The sequence below is a fragment of the Ciona intestinalis genome, chromosome 9 (assembly GCF_000224145.3).
Source record: "Ciona intestinalis chromosome 9, KH, whole genome shotgun sequence".
NCBI lineage: Eukaryota > Metazoa > Chordata > Ascidiacea > Phlebobranchia > Cionidae > Ciona > Ciona intestinalis.
In genome coordinates, this window is record NC_020174.2 from 2,778,704 (window position 1) to 2,790,941 (window position 12,238).

The following is a 12,238-nucleotide window of genomic DNA, read 5'->3' on the forward strand; positions in this document are numbered from 1 at the left end:
AGTTACTATTTTTGGTCCTCTGCTTGAATTAGTAAGCTACCTTTTTTGCGTTACGGGTCTTTATGAAATCGGCAAACGCGGACACCTTAACTGCTAGTACTTAAGCAGTTTGAAGCTGCATGTCCACTCATGTTGGATTATAAATGTAGTAAAGAATGGCTCTGTTGATTCGTAGGTATGATCATATACTATTATGTAAACTAAGCTGATTGATGCTAGTCTTAATCGCCAACGTAAAGTATCCTGTTAAACCACACTGTACGCCGAAAAACAGTCAAAATATTAATTTACTTCACATTAATTCCTAGATTTAATATTATATAACAAGATTTATATTAGAAATTATATTTTAAATGTTAAAACAACCGCTATACGTGTTTTCTAGCTTTGTATCGCTTACAAGAACTAAATAAACACATGCCGACCATGCATTTGTATAGGCGATTCACGCTCTGTGGGCTCCGTAATGGCGGACACGAGCGCCGTTTCCTAACTTGGTCTATACTAACTTTGGTCTATACTAACTTTGGCCTATGGTAGCGGAATGTAGCAGGCCCGGAGTCTTTATTTGTTTGGTGGGTCTTATCGAAAGAGATCACCAATACCTGTGGTAAACACAGGACATGAAAAGAAAAGAATGTGCCAAAAATAACTTAGAAACATAGTTTTACTTCCAAATATACTGGTACAGGTGGCGAGTTTAGTGAAAACAATCTTAATTTATATACAACACAAGGTACCAATAGCAAGCAGAGTCAAAACATACAGGTGTATACGAAAAGCACAAAACGTACGAAATAGTAAAAGGTTCGCTTTTGTTATGTAAAGTGTGTGGGTTGGAACGCTACCCTAACGGCCTACCGCTATACTGACCAGACTGATGTAGGGTTTCTTAATTAACAGTTTAATAAAATATAAAAAAATTACTATAATAAAACGATAAGAACAGTAAGGATGCTCAAATACACTAACGTTTAACCACGGTAACCAAATGCACCAACGTTTAACGATACGCACAACGAGAACTGCCGATCTCATGCAATAGGGCGGATGTAAGCGAAACAGGAGAAAAGGGCACACTTGCGCCACGACGACTAGTTACGCTTAAAGGTGAAATAAGCGCGAGACGTATCAACCCAACACAAAAGTCAAACTTAACAACGGAAGTAAAACTAGAAACAATGCAGAAGAACGCCACACCAAACGACACACAAAAAAACACAAACATTTAACGCCGAAAGAAACAATACGTCACACTTTTGCAAAGAAATTTACAAGACCGAGGCTCCATTTTAACCGGTATATTTCACAAAATCAGAACGGAAAATTGTATTCACATAAGGCATTATTATCAGCCAATCTTGTAACCATAGCTTATTTGGTGCAAAGTGGTAGGACGGTGGGTAAAACGAAAGAGTTGTATGGTTTACACGAGTGGCTTTTTAAAATGATGAGCCCAATTTATAATCTATTACGGCATTATGTATCAAAAACTGACATTTCGCAGAGCGGTATATTAAAGTAATCGCACGAAGCATCATTCCATTTTCCTGTATGATACAACAATACACAATCTTCGACGACTTGTCCATTCCAATTTGTTGGTTCTCCAGAGCTCCAGTTTGCATCGCTGCTTAAAAGTCGCTCCCCGTTTTCCCAAACCCAAGTATTCTCTTGTTCAATATCATTAAGACCGATCCAGTTGTGTTGTGATGTAATACCGAAGTGATCTCCAATCCTTCTGAAATATTGCGGACATCTTTATTGAATGTGTATCATTGAAAATTTTCCAAAAAAATACGCTCAAACAAAAGGCAACAGATTTAACTAAAACAAACTTTGGTATTACACCTCGTTATGTTTATATTTCTTGGAGCAGCAACAGCCAATCTTGCACCGATTGCTGCACACGAACGATTAGCAGCTTGATAGTTTGATGCTGGCAAAGTTGTATATAAATAACCATTTCCAGCAGAAAACCAAGATATTCCATTAATTTCTGTATAACATGCTTTTAGTAAAGAAACGATTATATAAATCAACATGTAATCTTACGTTTAACACCAGTTTGAAAAAGAGTTTCCATTTGATCTGAAAAGACGCGAAATTACATTATTCGTCGTTCCTAAGAATTTTTAGGTAACCTACTTTTTAACCTGCTGAACCGATTTTCCATCTCCTGTATAGCATTATTAACGAATGCACTGTTCGTAGTACATTCTCCTTTTTCTCCCTTGGGACCGAGTACGCCAACAGGTCCAGATGATCCTTTCAATCCAGGTGGCCCTCTTCTACCTGGACGACCCGGTGGACCTTGCGCTCCCTTCTCAGAATTTCCAACCGAGCTCAAAGTTAACAAAATCTGTCGAGTATCTTGCGCCTCAGCACAAAACACAAGCAACAGTGCTAATACCAACTTAAACAACATTTTGAAATCCACTAATAAAAAAAGTCTAAAATTCTGAATTAATAGCCAACTGTCTGGTTTTATGACTTAGCGGGTAGCCTACCCGGACAACAGTTGAGCAAGATTGGCAGCAATAGGTCCCTATGGTAAAAAATTATATTCAGTGAACTAAACTCTTTGTTTTGCAAATTGAACTGCTCACAAACTTATAAATACTCGGGAGGCTGCCGTAGGCGCGCAAGAAAACAGATTAACTACGGGTACTGCCAGGCACGGAATCTTTATCATTGTGGTAGGTCTTATCGTGAGAGAATTTCTGTGGTAAACAAATATCTCAAACTCCTGTGGTCATGACATGTAAAGAAAAGAATGCGCCTGAAATACTTTACAAACATCGTTTCTACTTCCAAATATAGTGGTACAGGTGGCGGGTAAAGTGAAAAAATGTAAACTTACAGCACAAGGTACCAAAACAAGCAGAGTCAAAACAACCAAGTAGCCTACTATCAGAGATACATAAACAAGAGAATTGCCAATCTCTCGTTGAGCACGTTATTGAGTGGTCATATAGACCCTCTTTTCGTCGAACAGTTGTTCTTTGTTGTTGTGACTTTTTTCCGCACTTATCTCAATTCTTAATTCTAGCATTTTTCTTTATTCTCTTGACTGAAATCAAATCATAATATATATTTATAATTTTGGGACTGAATTTTCAGATTTAAAACCGCACGATAAGCGATTAATTAACGATTACTTTCCTCATGCACTTCACATAGCGGAATCACTGTCTGGGACGGCACGCGGGCACGTGTTGGTGAGATAAGAAATCCACACAACGATTCACGACTGAATCAAACTATTAGCATTTAAGTGGGGACGCATTAAATGCACTACTCTTATACCGTAATATCATTAATCGTAATTGAAACATTATTTCTAATTAAACAACATATGAATAATATTAACTTCTAACATTACCTAATTACTGCGTGACTACGGTTTATCCAAATTCACGAAAACAAGCGATTTTAGGCAACGACAGGGTTAACTAATGTAAGTATATACAAGGATACGGGAGTTGTACAAAGGTAATTTACACATATTCTTTACCAATCACTCAATCCTCATACATAATAATTGTAAGTCTTTAAAATACATGTAAAAAATGCGTCCTACCTACTGCTCCACAGTCACCAATGGCAACTGAAAACCGCTTTGTTGGTTACTTCGGGTTTGTTTTTAATCGAACGTGGTCGACCGCTGTAGTAAAAGAGTTAATTAATACTATGCTAATTAGTTTTAAACGTACTCACGCATTAGATCTGTGATCTTTTGTTTATGTATCTCTGGTACTATATACGGAAAACATAAATACAGGAAAATACTGAGCGGTCGTTATAATGGACCAATCTGTAAAATAGCTTTATAATTTTCCTTGGCAGGGTTTACATTTTTTATGCAATTATTTTGTACCTCGTTTAATTTAAATACTCAGATTTCAAGATCATTATTTTATTAATTACCTTTCTTTGTCAATAATGTGTGTTTACTTTTTGTCGTTCTTTTGTATGAATATTATAAGATATAAATGAGCTGTACAAATTTACTAACTGAAATATTTATATCACCTAATCATGCAAATACAGACTTCAATTATTCATCTTGGAGTTATACTGTGGTGGTTAACAAAGCGCAATTAAAACGGGTCACTTCGTACACCGCATATCTGGAATAAATGGCATACAGCAGTTTATATATACATGTTTATATAAGAACTCTGCTGTACGTGAGTCTACAATGAGTTTAGCTTATTCCAGTTAAAATATACAAATCACGGTTGCATTATAACGATGTTGTGTTAGTTGACAGTGAAGTTTTAATTTTTTTTAATTGCAAACATAAATAAGTCCGTGTTTTGTACAGACGTTGGCCGCACACAAAACTACGCTCTAAATAATTTTGGTTAGCGCCGCAGGTGGTAATTGTTAACGCGCTTACGTCACTGTTGCTTAGATACAAGCGAAGCTTGATAAAATAGTAAATTTGTTTCACCTAAGAGGTGAAAACGCGTTATTTAATTTTGTAAGACAAATTCGCATGAAATATACATATTTGTTAACGTTTAAATATTTTTTGCAGTGAGATATTAAGCGTCTCACTTTCAAATTAAGAATAACTGTGTTTAATACGTTAATATTATTCATGGAAAAGATCGAATGAAATAGTTAAAAGCAAAATGGATTATAAGGTAAGTAATAAATGCTACAAACAACAGTTTCTTAGTTTTACTCTAGTACCCTAATATTACACTTTGATTGACTCTTAACTCTATTTAAATTAAATTGTTTTGAAAATCTCCGCAGACATCCGAAGCTCTCGTTCGGACGAACAAAGTGAAACTGACCGAACCACAAACCTCAAAGTTTCTTCCACAATTGCCACAAAAGCGCAACAAGCCAGCATGGGCGAGCACTGCCCCATCATTTGTATTGAATGGCAATCCACCCACAGATCTGCTTGGGAGGTTGGTTGACATTTTTTTTGAATGAATAAACAAAACTTATTTATTCTCACAAAGAGTGGAAACGGCGATCATTATATCACAACTTTTCTGTTTTATATAACTTGAGTTATCATGTACATTCCAGATAAGTTGTGTATAAAGTCAAACCTTTGTAATTTGTATTGCCTATATACAGACATTTCGTCCGGCGCCGTGGCAAAGTGGTTAGCACGCCTGCTCTAACCCAGACGTATTGGGTCAAAGACTTGTCGCTGCTACCATTGTGGGCCTATGTGTCCTTGGGCAAGACACTTAACGGCAATTGCTTCGACCCAGTGGTCACTAATGCGTTGTCTAAATTATTAGTTATACAAAATCAAAAAAATGTCTATACAAAATTAGTCTGTACAAAAATTATACAAAATCAAAAAAATATACAAAATCAAAAAAATGTCTAAATTATTAGTTATATATACAAAATCAAAAAAATCTCAAAAAAATATAATCACTTACAAAGTAACATACATGATTACTTGTAAGCTGGCATGTGTATGAAACTCGTGTGATAACGACTGTCGTCTATCGGCCACGCGAGGCGAAAGTAAGTTTCATTCATTATTTATATACAATATATATACACATTATTTGTTGTTGCGCAGAGATCGTTTAGACATGGTTCGCGAACTTACAGCGAGCCCCCCTAAACGAGCAAAGCCACACAAACGTAGTCGAACATGGGACACTAAATCTCCGCGCCAAACTGCACCTGGTGCCTCCCAACAAGCAGGAGTGGTTGGAGGAGCTTCATCTTCATTAACTCATCCTAAGAAAAACCGGGAAGCTTTCAGGAGTTCGCTTGTTAATATTATAATGTGAGTGATGTAAAAAGGAAACTAAATAAATATTTTACAAAAAAAAACAACTTAAAAAACATGATTGAATCTCAAAATTAGCGGGGAAAAAAGACCCTGTTGTCTGTTGAGGATTGTTTAACAAGTAAACCTTAACCCACCTATTCATGTCGTGACTCCGTGGTTAGTGCTTGCATCGTAACCAAAGATTGCAAAGAAACATGGGTTTAATGCTCGATGTTGATTGCACACTTCAGTCTTTACTACCAACCTACTAAATGAAATACCAAGCCCTAATTCCAAAAAAAATAAACCATCAATTTGTACTTTAAATACCTTAACTTTTTACAAGTGCTAAGTAAATATTTATGATTTTCACTGCTTACCAATTACCATCCAGGCAAGAAGATGAGAAACAGAGCCGACCACCAAGTGAAACTAATGGTGCAACAAAACGACCCGGTTCTCCTACAAGTGCTGAGAAGGATATTCTCAGATATTATTACTACATACACAATGGAATAGACACAGGTGACTTATATTAATACTTTAGATTTATCTTGGAAAGATTTTCAGTATTTTGTTTTTTAGTATGTCATAAGTGAATAATGCATAATATAAAAGTGAACTTATGTTATTGCCCACCATGTGAGGATATCATATAAGTTACATTTATTCTCTTTCTATTCACTTTTCCATCTATTGTACCTTACTGACACGTATTCTATTCTGTATGGGTGAGGTCCCTCAGGAACTAGGATTTAGGCTTTACTGAAAACCCTCAAAGTTTTCTGTAAAATACAAAAAGAATTAAAAACGCCAATATGAGTGATTCATTTTTTTGTGGATTTTTTTTTATGGTGGCTGATAATTTGGACAGCCCAATAGTGACCACTGGGTTGGAAAAACTGCCCTTAAGTGTCTTGCCCAGGGACACATAGAATCATAATGGTAGCAATGACAAGCCTTGAACCCATTACCTCTGGGTTTGAGGCAGGCGCCCTAACCAAATGTGCTATGGCGCCGAATATATTATCCTATAACTATTTAATTAGATTGAATGCAATATAATCTATTCACTGATGATTTTTCCTTTTGCATCCACAGAACATGTTGCCCCCATGGAAGATTCATGGTTGGAAAACGTTTTACAAATGGTCCCAAAACGATTGAAAAATCTCGCTGAATCTATTGAAACATTATCCGATGAAATGAGAGAGGATTATTTACTTTCTGTTAAAAAAGCAATTGGTATTTTACCTTTTTATGTTAAACTTAATTAGTGTTTTGTAGTTAAATTAAAACAAACTATTCTCTTTGCATAAAAATACTTTAAAGCTGCTAAATATATGTTTCTACAGGTTAGTTCGATTTAAACCTTTTGTAAAATTGAGATGGCACAACATAATATTACAATCCCATTTAAGATTTTTCTTCAAAAATATTCCATAACATTGAACATTAGGAGCATTGATAATAAAAAAAATGGTTGGACAATAGTAATACTCTAAGAAGTTAACATAGAGGTCATATTACGCATAAGAATCTCATAGAAGTAAATAAAAAATATTTTATAAATAAAAATTTAACACAAATCTCCTGACCATGCAGTGATAAATAATAAACATTTCAGTTGATTTTGTCCTCCGTGATCCCCGAGAGAAGGAAGAGGAAGCTCCTGTGTTGCTCCCACATCGAGCAGAATTGGAGGTCGTACCCAAGCCATGGTATCGATCTTATGTCAACGGGGCAAATCTGATCCGTGAGAATCTGAATGTCACTAATCCCACTATGATGGCTGTACTGGATCTGTGGCATGTTTCATTTGGGTGGGTGTTCTATTCTGTATGGGTGAAGTCTAACGATGTAGCATGTTAAGGGACCTGGGATTTGACCAGAGGTGTAATATTGGTTAAATAATTGTTTTCCGTGAAAAAATGCGTTTTATAAAACAGAACAACGTGTCATACCTTCTGTTATTGCTAATTTATTGTTTTGCTTTTCAATTTTTGATTAATATTTAGAATTTTTTTATCGTTTTTATAAAATGTCCAGAGCAGAGTTCGCTTATTTCATAATAATGTGCATCAGGACCTGCATTATATTTAAAAAGATTATATATTTTGAAGCAGTTTTATTATTCAATATACCATGTCCGTTTTGATTTTTTTACGTACAAACTGTTATATTAAATGCTTATTGTTCCAGTCGTATGAGGTTGGTTGATATTGACGAATTTCATAAGCGTGAAGAATCAATGGAGTTACAAACTTTCCAAGGACTTGTAATGCGACATATTGAAACTGCCAAGGATAAACTGCTCAAAAAGTAACAAAGTTTTATATAGTTTTGTAGGTTTAAGATAAATTTTTAAAACAACTACTGAAAAAATAAAATTCAATTGTTTCTTGTGTAAATTTAATTCAATTTAAAAAACTAAACTGCTCATAAAGTAACCCTTATGCATATTTTGAATGTATGTAATAAAATTTTTATTAAAAATATATGTATATATATATATATATTCTTTTGCATAAGCATACACACTTTTGTAAAATGTTATATCACATCCATGTAGTGCTCATATAAATACCAATACCAAGTTCAAAATTATTATGGTTTAACCCATCATGACATCACATAACAACAACAGCTGCTGTTGTGTATCTCTAAAATGGGGTAACATTACAGGCATAGTGTGGATGGGTGGGGCAGGCATACCCTGACAATTTTACACTGTATTTTTAGGTTTTCTACATTTCATTTTTTTCATTTTTCTGAAATTCTAAACTTCATTTTTTAAAACATTACAACCAAAGAGTTGAAATTGTTTCACGGGATTGTGTGTCTAAATATCCCCCCACCCCCCCCTCCCCCGAACTTTAAAAAGTTTGGCAACTACAAATATCACTTAATTCCAATTTATCACTAGATGGTTTCCTGAGGTTCAGAACATCTATTACCAAGGAAACAAACGTAAACAAGTTCCCAGCAACCACAATGAAGCAAAACTTCGTTCATTCTTTAATTGTGCTGCCACCTTGATGACAGGTCAACTACAGAGCCTGGCATTGCTTTCTATTAGTGATTACACAGATCTGGTTGCTCAACCACCAGTGAGTTTTACTATAATAAATTATTTTTTTTCAATTTCAAGTGTATATCCTACCCAGTCTAAAGCAGATGTACCAGTGTTGTTCAAAATCATTTTTTTGTTGTTTTTTTTTAATTCTTCTGCACCAATATGTGATACTTCACTTTTCATGTATCTCAGCTCAAAAAATTTATTAAAATGTTTTTACAGATTCTTTTTAGTATTTTTATAAGCTTCTGTTACAATGAATGCTTACATTTTTTTCTATTGGTCCAAATTTATATATATAAACATATAGTACTACCCCACTTTTTTAACCTCTTGTCCAATTTTTTATCCAATAATATTACAGTACATCTAATATTCTAACCTAATAACATTACCCTAAATTACTCTTACCCCTTAATTATAATAAATTCTGTCAATTTAACCATGATATGGTGTTTATTTATCAGGACGATTCTTGTTTGATAACATACAGTCAGGATCTGGTATAACAAAGAACTATTCATATAAAAACTTTTTGTTTTGACCTTTTTGTAACACTAGATCTTTACTCTAACCCAGTGGTTCCCAAACTGGATTCCATGGACCAGCTGGGGTCCGTACAGCAGTTTCAGGGGGTCTGCAATGTACACATTAAAGCTCTTTCAATGGTGTGGTTTTTGCAGTTTTCTTTTTGAATTTTATAGTGTGGCGAAATATCAAAATAATTGCAAAGGGTTCACCAGGCAAAATTTTTGAAAAAAGTAAAACTCCAACCACTTTCCATACTCCAGCTTTCAACACGAGCATATGAACACTCTGGTTTCAACATCCACTTAATACTGGATGGTACAAATGTTCGATTCGAGCCAGACTTCCCCGACTTTGAACTTGTCCTACTTAATGTGTTTGACGTAATGATCAAAGCTGTTGGAATCGTGCCAAGAGTGGAAACCAAGCTTTACTCTGAATGGGTAGGCACTAGTAGTTGCGCTATATATCAAGTTAAAGTGTGCAAGTTCGATGTTTATGTTTTGTCCAGGTAGTGGCGCATCTAATCACGGGTGATCTGTAACTTTGAATAGTTGTTTACTAAATCTAGTTTTATTTTTTATGTGAACGCTTTACCAAAGTTTGTGGCAAGCACTACTTCATTTAAAAGCACCTTGACTTATGGTAGACCAACATGTAACATTAGATTTATAAATCAATTATATGAGGGATGAGCCAAGTCAATACATAATTAAAAAATACACAAAACAAACAAAAATGGAAAAATCTTTGAATGCTATAAAGTAGGTTAATTTATTTTAAAAAAAGGTAAAATTGAGTTAGCATCAAAATGATTATTACTGCGATATTTTGCTTTGTGAAACCTAAGTAATATATTTTACATTTCAATAAATTTTAGTATTACAATGTCAAGTTATTAATTATCTTCATTTTACATTTTAGTATTTACCGATATGTTCAACTATAGTTTTCCTCCTTATGTACACACTGTAACTTACACAAAAGATGAACTAAATTTCATCATGAAAAGCAACAAAGTGAATATGATATATGGCGCAACAATACCCATTGTTAAATAACAGTAGGGTTCATTTCATACACACTATACATACTTTGATTGGTTTTTACGCAACAACAATACAGTTGTGCAATAATAATACAAGTAACAGTGTATTTTCAGTTTATATTTCTCAATTTTTATATACATGTACGTCAGTGTGTTAAAAGAACATTTAAACTCATTAACACTAACTCTTAGTTTATTATGTATTGTCATGAATCTGATGCTCATAAAGTTGAACAATTCTTGTTTAGTGAAATATAGTAAGGATCTGGTGCTACGAAAATGTAACAGACAAAAATCAACTTCAACCAATAGTTGTATTAGAGATATATTTCGCCTTAATAGCATTGTCAGTCTCTTATCCAATAGAATCTCAGTATATCAAACTGTATATAAGTGTGAAATGTCTTTGGAAAAGGTCAATGTTCATAAAGTACCTCTTCCTATCTACCTTATTGAATGAATGAATGTAAGTTACTTTATCCTCGCATGGCCGGAAAATTATGGTCGTTATACACGGGTGTTCTGTTTCATAAACCTCGTGCCAGCTTAGGAGTTACCAAGTATGTTACTTTGTATTACAATTGTATAAGTTTTAATTTAACCAATTTTAACCCGCAAACAAATCCATACACAGTCAAGCAACAACACAACTTTAAAACCAGTGATCCTTGAAGAGATAATGCTTGAGGTGAAGGCACGTGTTCGAAACGTGATTGCCAAAGAAAGTCTCGAACCAAAACAACATCTCAAGCTCTATGATAAATATCATTTCCTCATCAGTAAACAGGTGTTACATTACATTCTGCTCCTGCTAATTATCAGGCATAACATAAAAAGAGGAGATAATGTCTTCATACATCGGTATAATAAAATTTAAAACATCGGTAAAAAAATTTTTATTTTTTATTGGGAGATCTATTAATTATATGTTACATTACGTTCCTAAACACTTTTGCAGCATATCTATACGCAAGTTTTGTAAATTAACACCTCCCATTTTACACACAAGTTTTGCTATATCATCCATACTCTATTTTTAGACTAATCAAAGTTTCACAAAAATTTTACAAAATTTTTCCTTATTATTAAACCATATTTTTACATTAGAATGCATTTGCATGAGCTTTTCTTTATAATGTCTGTCATTTTTCCACAGCATTCTAAACTTTTTCTTAAACATTAAGAAACTCTTTTATAGCACAGCTCTAGAGAATATTGAAAAAATACCTTTTTTCTTGTATTTTTTACACCCTATTGATCATCAGGCAGAAGATGAAGTCGAACAGCTATTGACACAAGAACTCAGTTTCCCCGAGTTTATTAAAGAAGTCACGAAGTATCAGAAACTTGCAGAAGAAATCACATTCAGTTCGCGAAAGGTAAAAACATTTTTTTGTCATAATTACATATGTTGTATAAGCTAATTTTTATTGTGACTTCAGTACAGTAACTAATGTCAGAACACCATCAACAGAACTAATGAATGAATAAATAAGCAAATGTAACTTATTTATCCTCACATGACCAGCAGCGACAGTTGTTATAATACATATGTTCTACTTCTGTTACTTTACTTGTCTTCAGTATAATGAATGAATGTAACTTACTTTATCCTCGCGTGGCCGGAAAACAACAGTCGTTATAACACGAGTTTAGCAGCTCGTGCCAGCTTACCAGTTACCATGTATGTTACTTTGTGGGTAATTATTTTTTTGAATTTTTTTTTATTTTTTTTTTATGTATGGCTGATAATTTAGACAACCTATTAGTGACCACTGGGTTGGAGAAATTGCCGTTAAGTGTTTTGCCCAAAGACACA

At 34.2% G+C, this 12,238-nt stretch overlaps 2 protein-coding genes across 2 annotated transcripts in view; one reads left to right on the top strand and one right to left on the bottom strand.

Annotated features, from left to right (window-relative positions):
- Positions 1-1,254: 1,254 nt before the first annotated feature.
- LOC100184416 (collectin-46-like) lies at positions 1,255-2,718 on the bottom strand. Its single transcript, XM_002127883.4, has 4 exons — positions 2,149-2,718; positions 2,056-2,091; positions 1,852-1,999; positions 1,255-1,741 (listed from the first exon to the last, which is right to left on the bottom strand). Exons 1-4 carry the CDS (start codon positions 2,426-2,428, stop codon positions 1,480-1,482), a joined length of 726 nt encoding a protein of 241 aa, XP_002127919.1. The 5' UTR covers positions 2,429-2,718; the 3' UTR covers positions 1,255-1,479.
- A 1,832-nt stretch (positions 2,719-4,550) lies between these two features.
- LOC100184054 (dynein heavy chain 7, axonemal) overlaps positions 4,551-12,238 on the top strand; it is a gene marked incomplete in the record, with an annotated part of 45,242 nt that continues 37,554 nt past the window's right edge. Inside the window, 11 exon segments of the mRNA XM_018813463.1 lie at positions 4,551-4,655; positions 4,771-4,931; positions 5,570-5,782; positions 6,162-6,292; positions 6,869-7,012; positions 7,395-7,590; positions 7,970-8,089; positions 8,694-8,877; positions 9,635-9,814; positions 11,054-11,206; positions 11,685-11,798. Of these exon segments, the coding sequence (XP_018669008.1) occupies positions 4,644-4,655; positions 4,771-4,931; positions 5,570-5,782; positions 6,162-6,292; positions 6,869-7,012; positions 7,395-7,590; positions 7,970-8,089; positions 8,694-8,877; positions 9,635-9,814; positions 11,054-11,206; positions 11,685-11,798 (1,608 nt within the window).

Bases quoted from the DNA above. Each gene is read 5' to 3' on its own strand.
- LOC100184416 (XM_002127883.4), bottom strand. From the start codon at position 2,428: ATGTTGTTTAAGTTGGTATTAGCACTGTTGCTTGTGTTTTGTGCTGAG. The intron at 2,000-2,055 runs GTAAGATTACAT...CATGTTATACAG, and splicing joins TTTTCAAACTGGTGTTAAAC to AAATTAATGGAATATCTTGG. The intron at 1,742-1,851 runs GTGTAATACCAA...GCAATATTTCAG, and splicing joins AGAAATATAAACATAACGAG to AAGGATTGGAGATCACTTCG.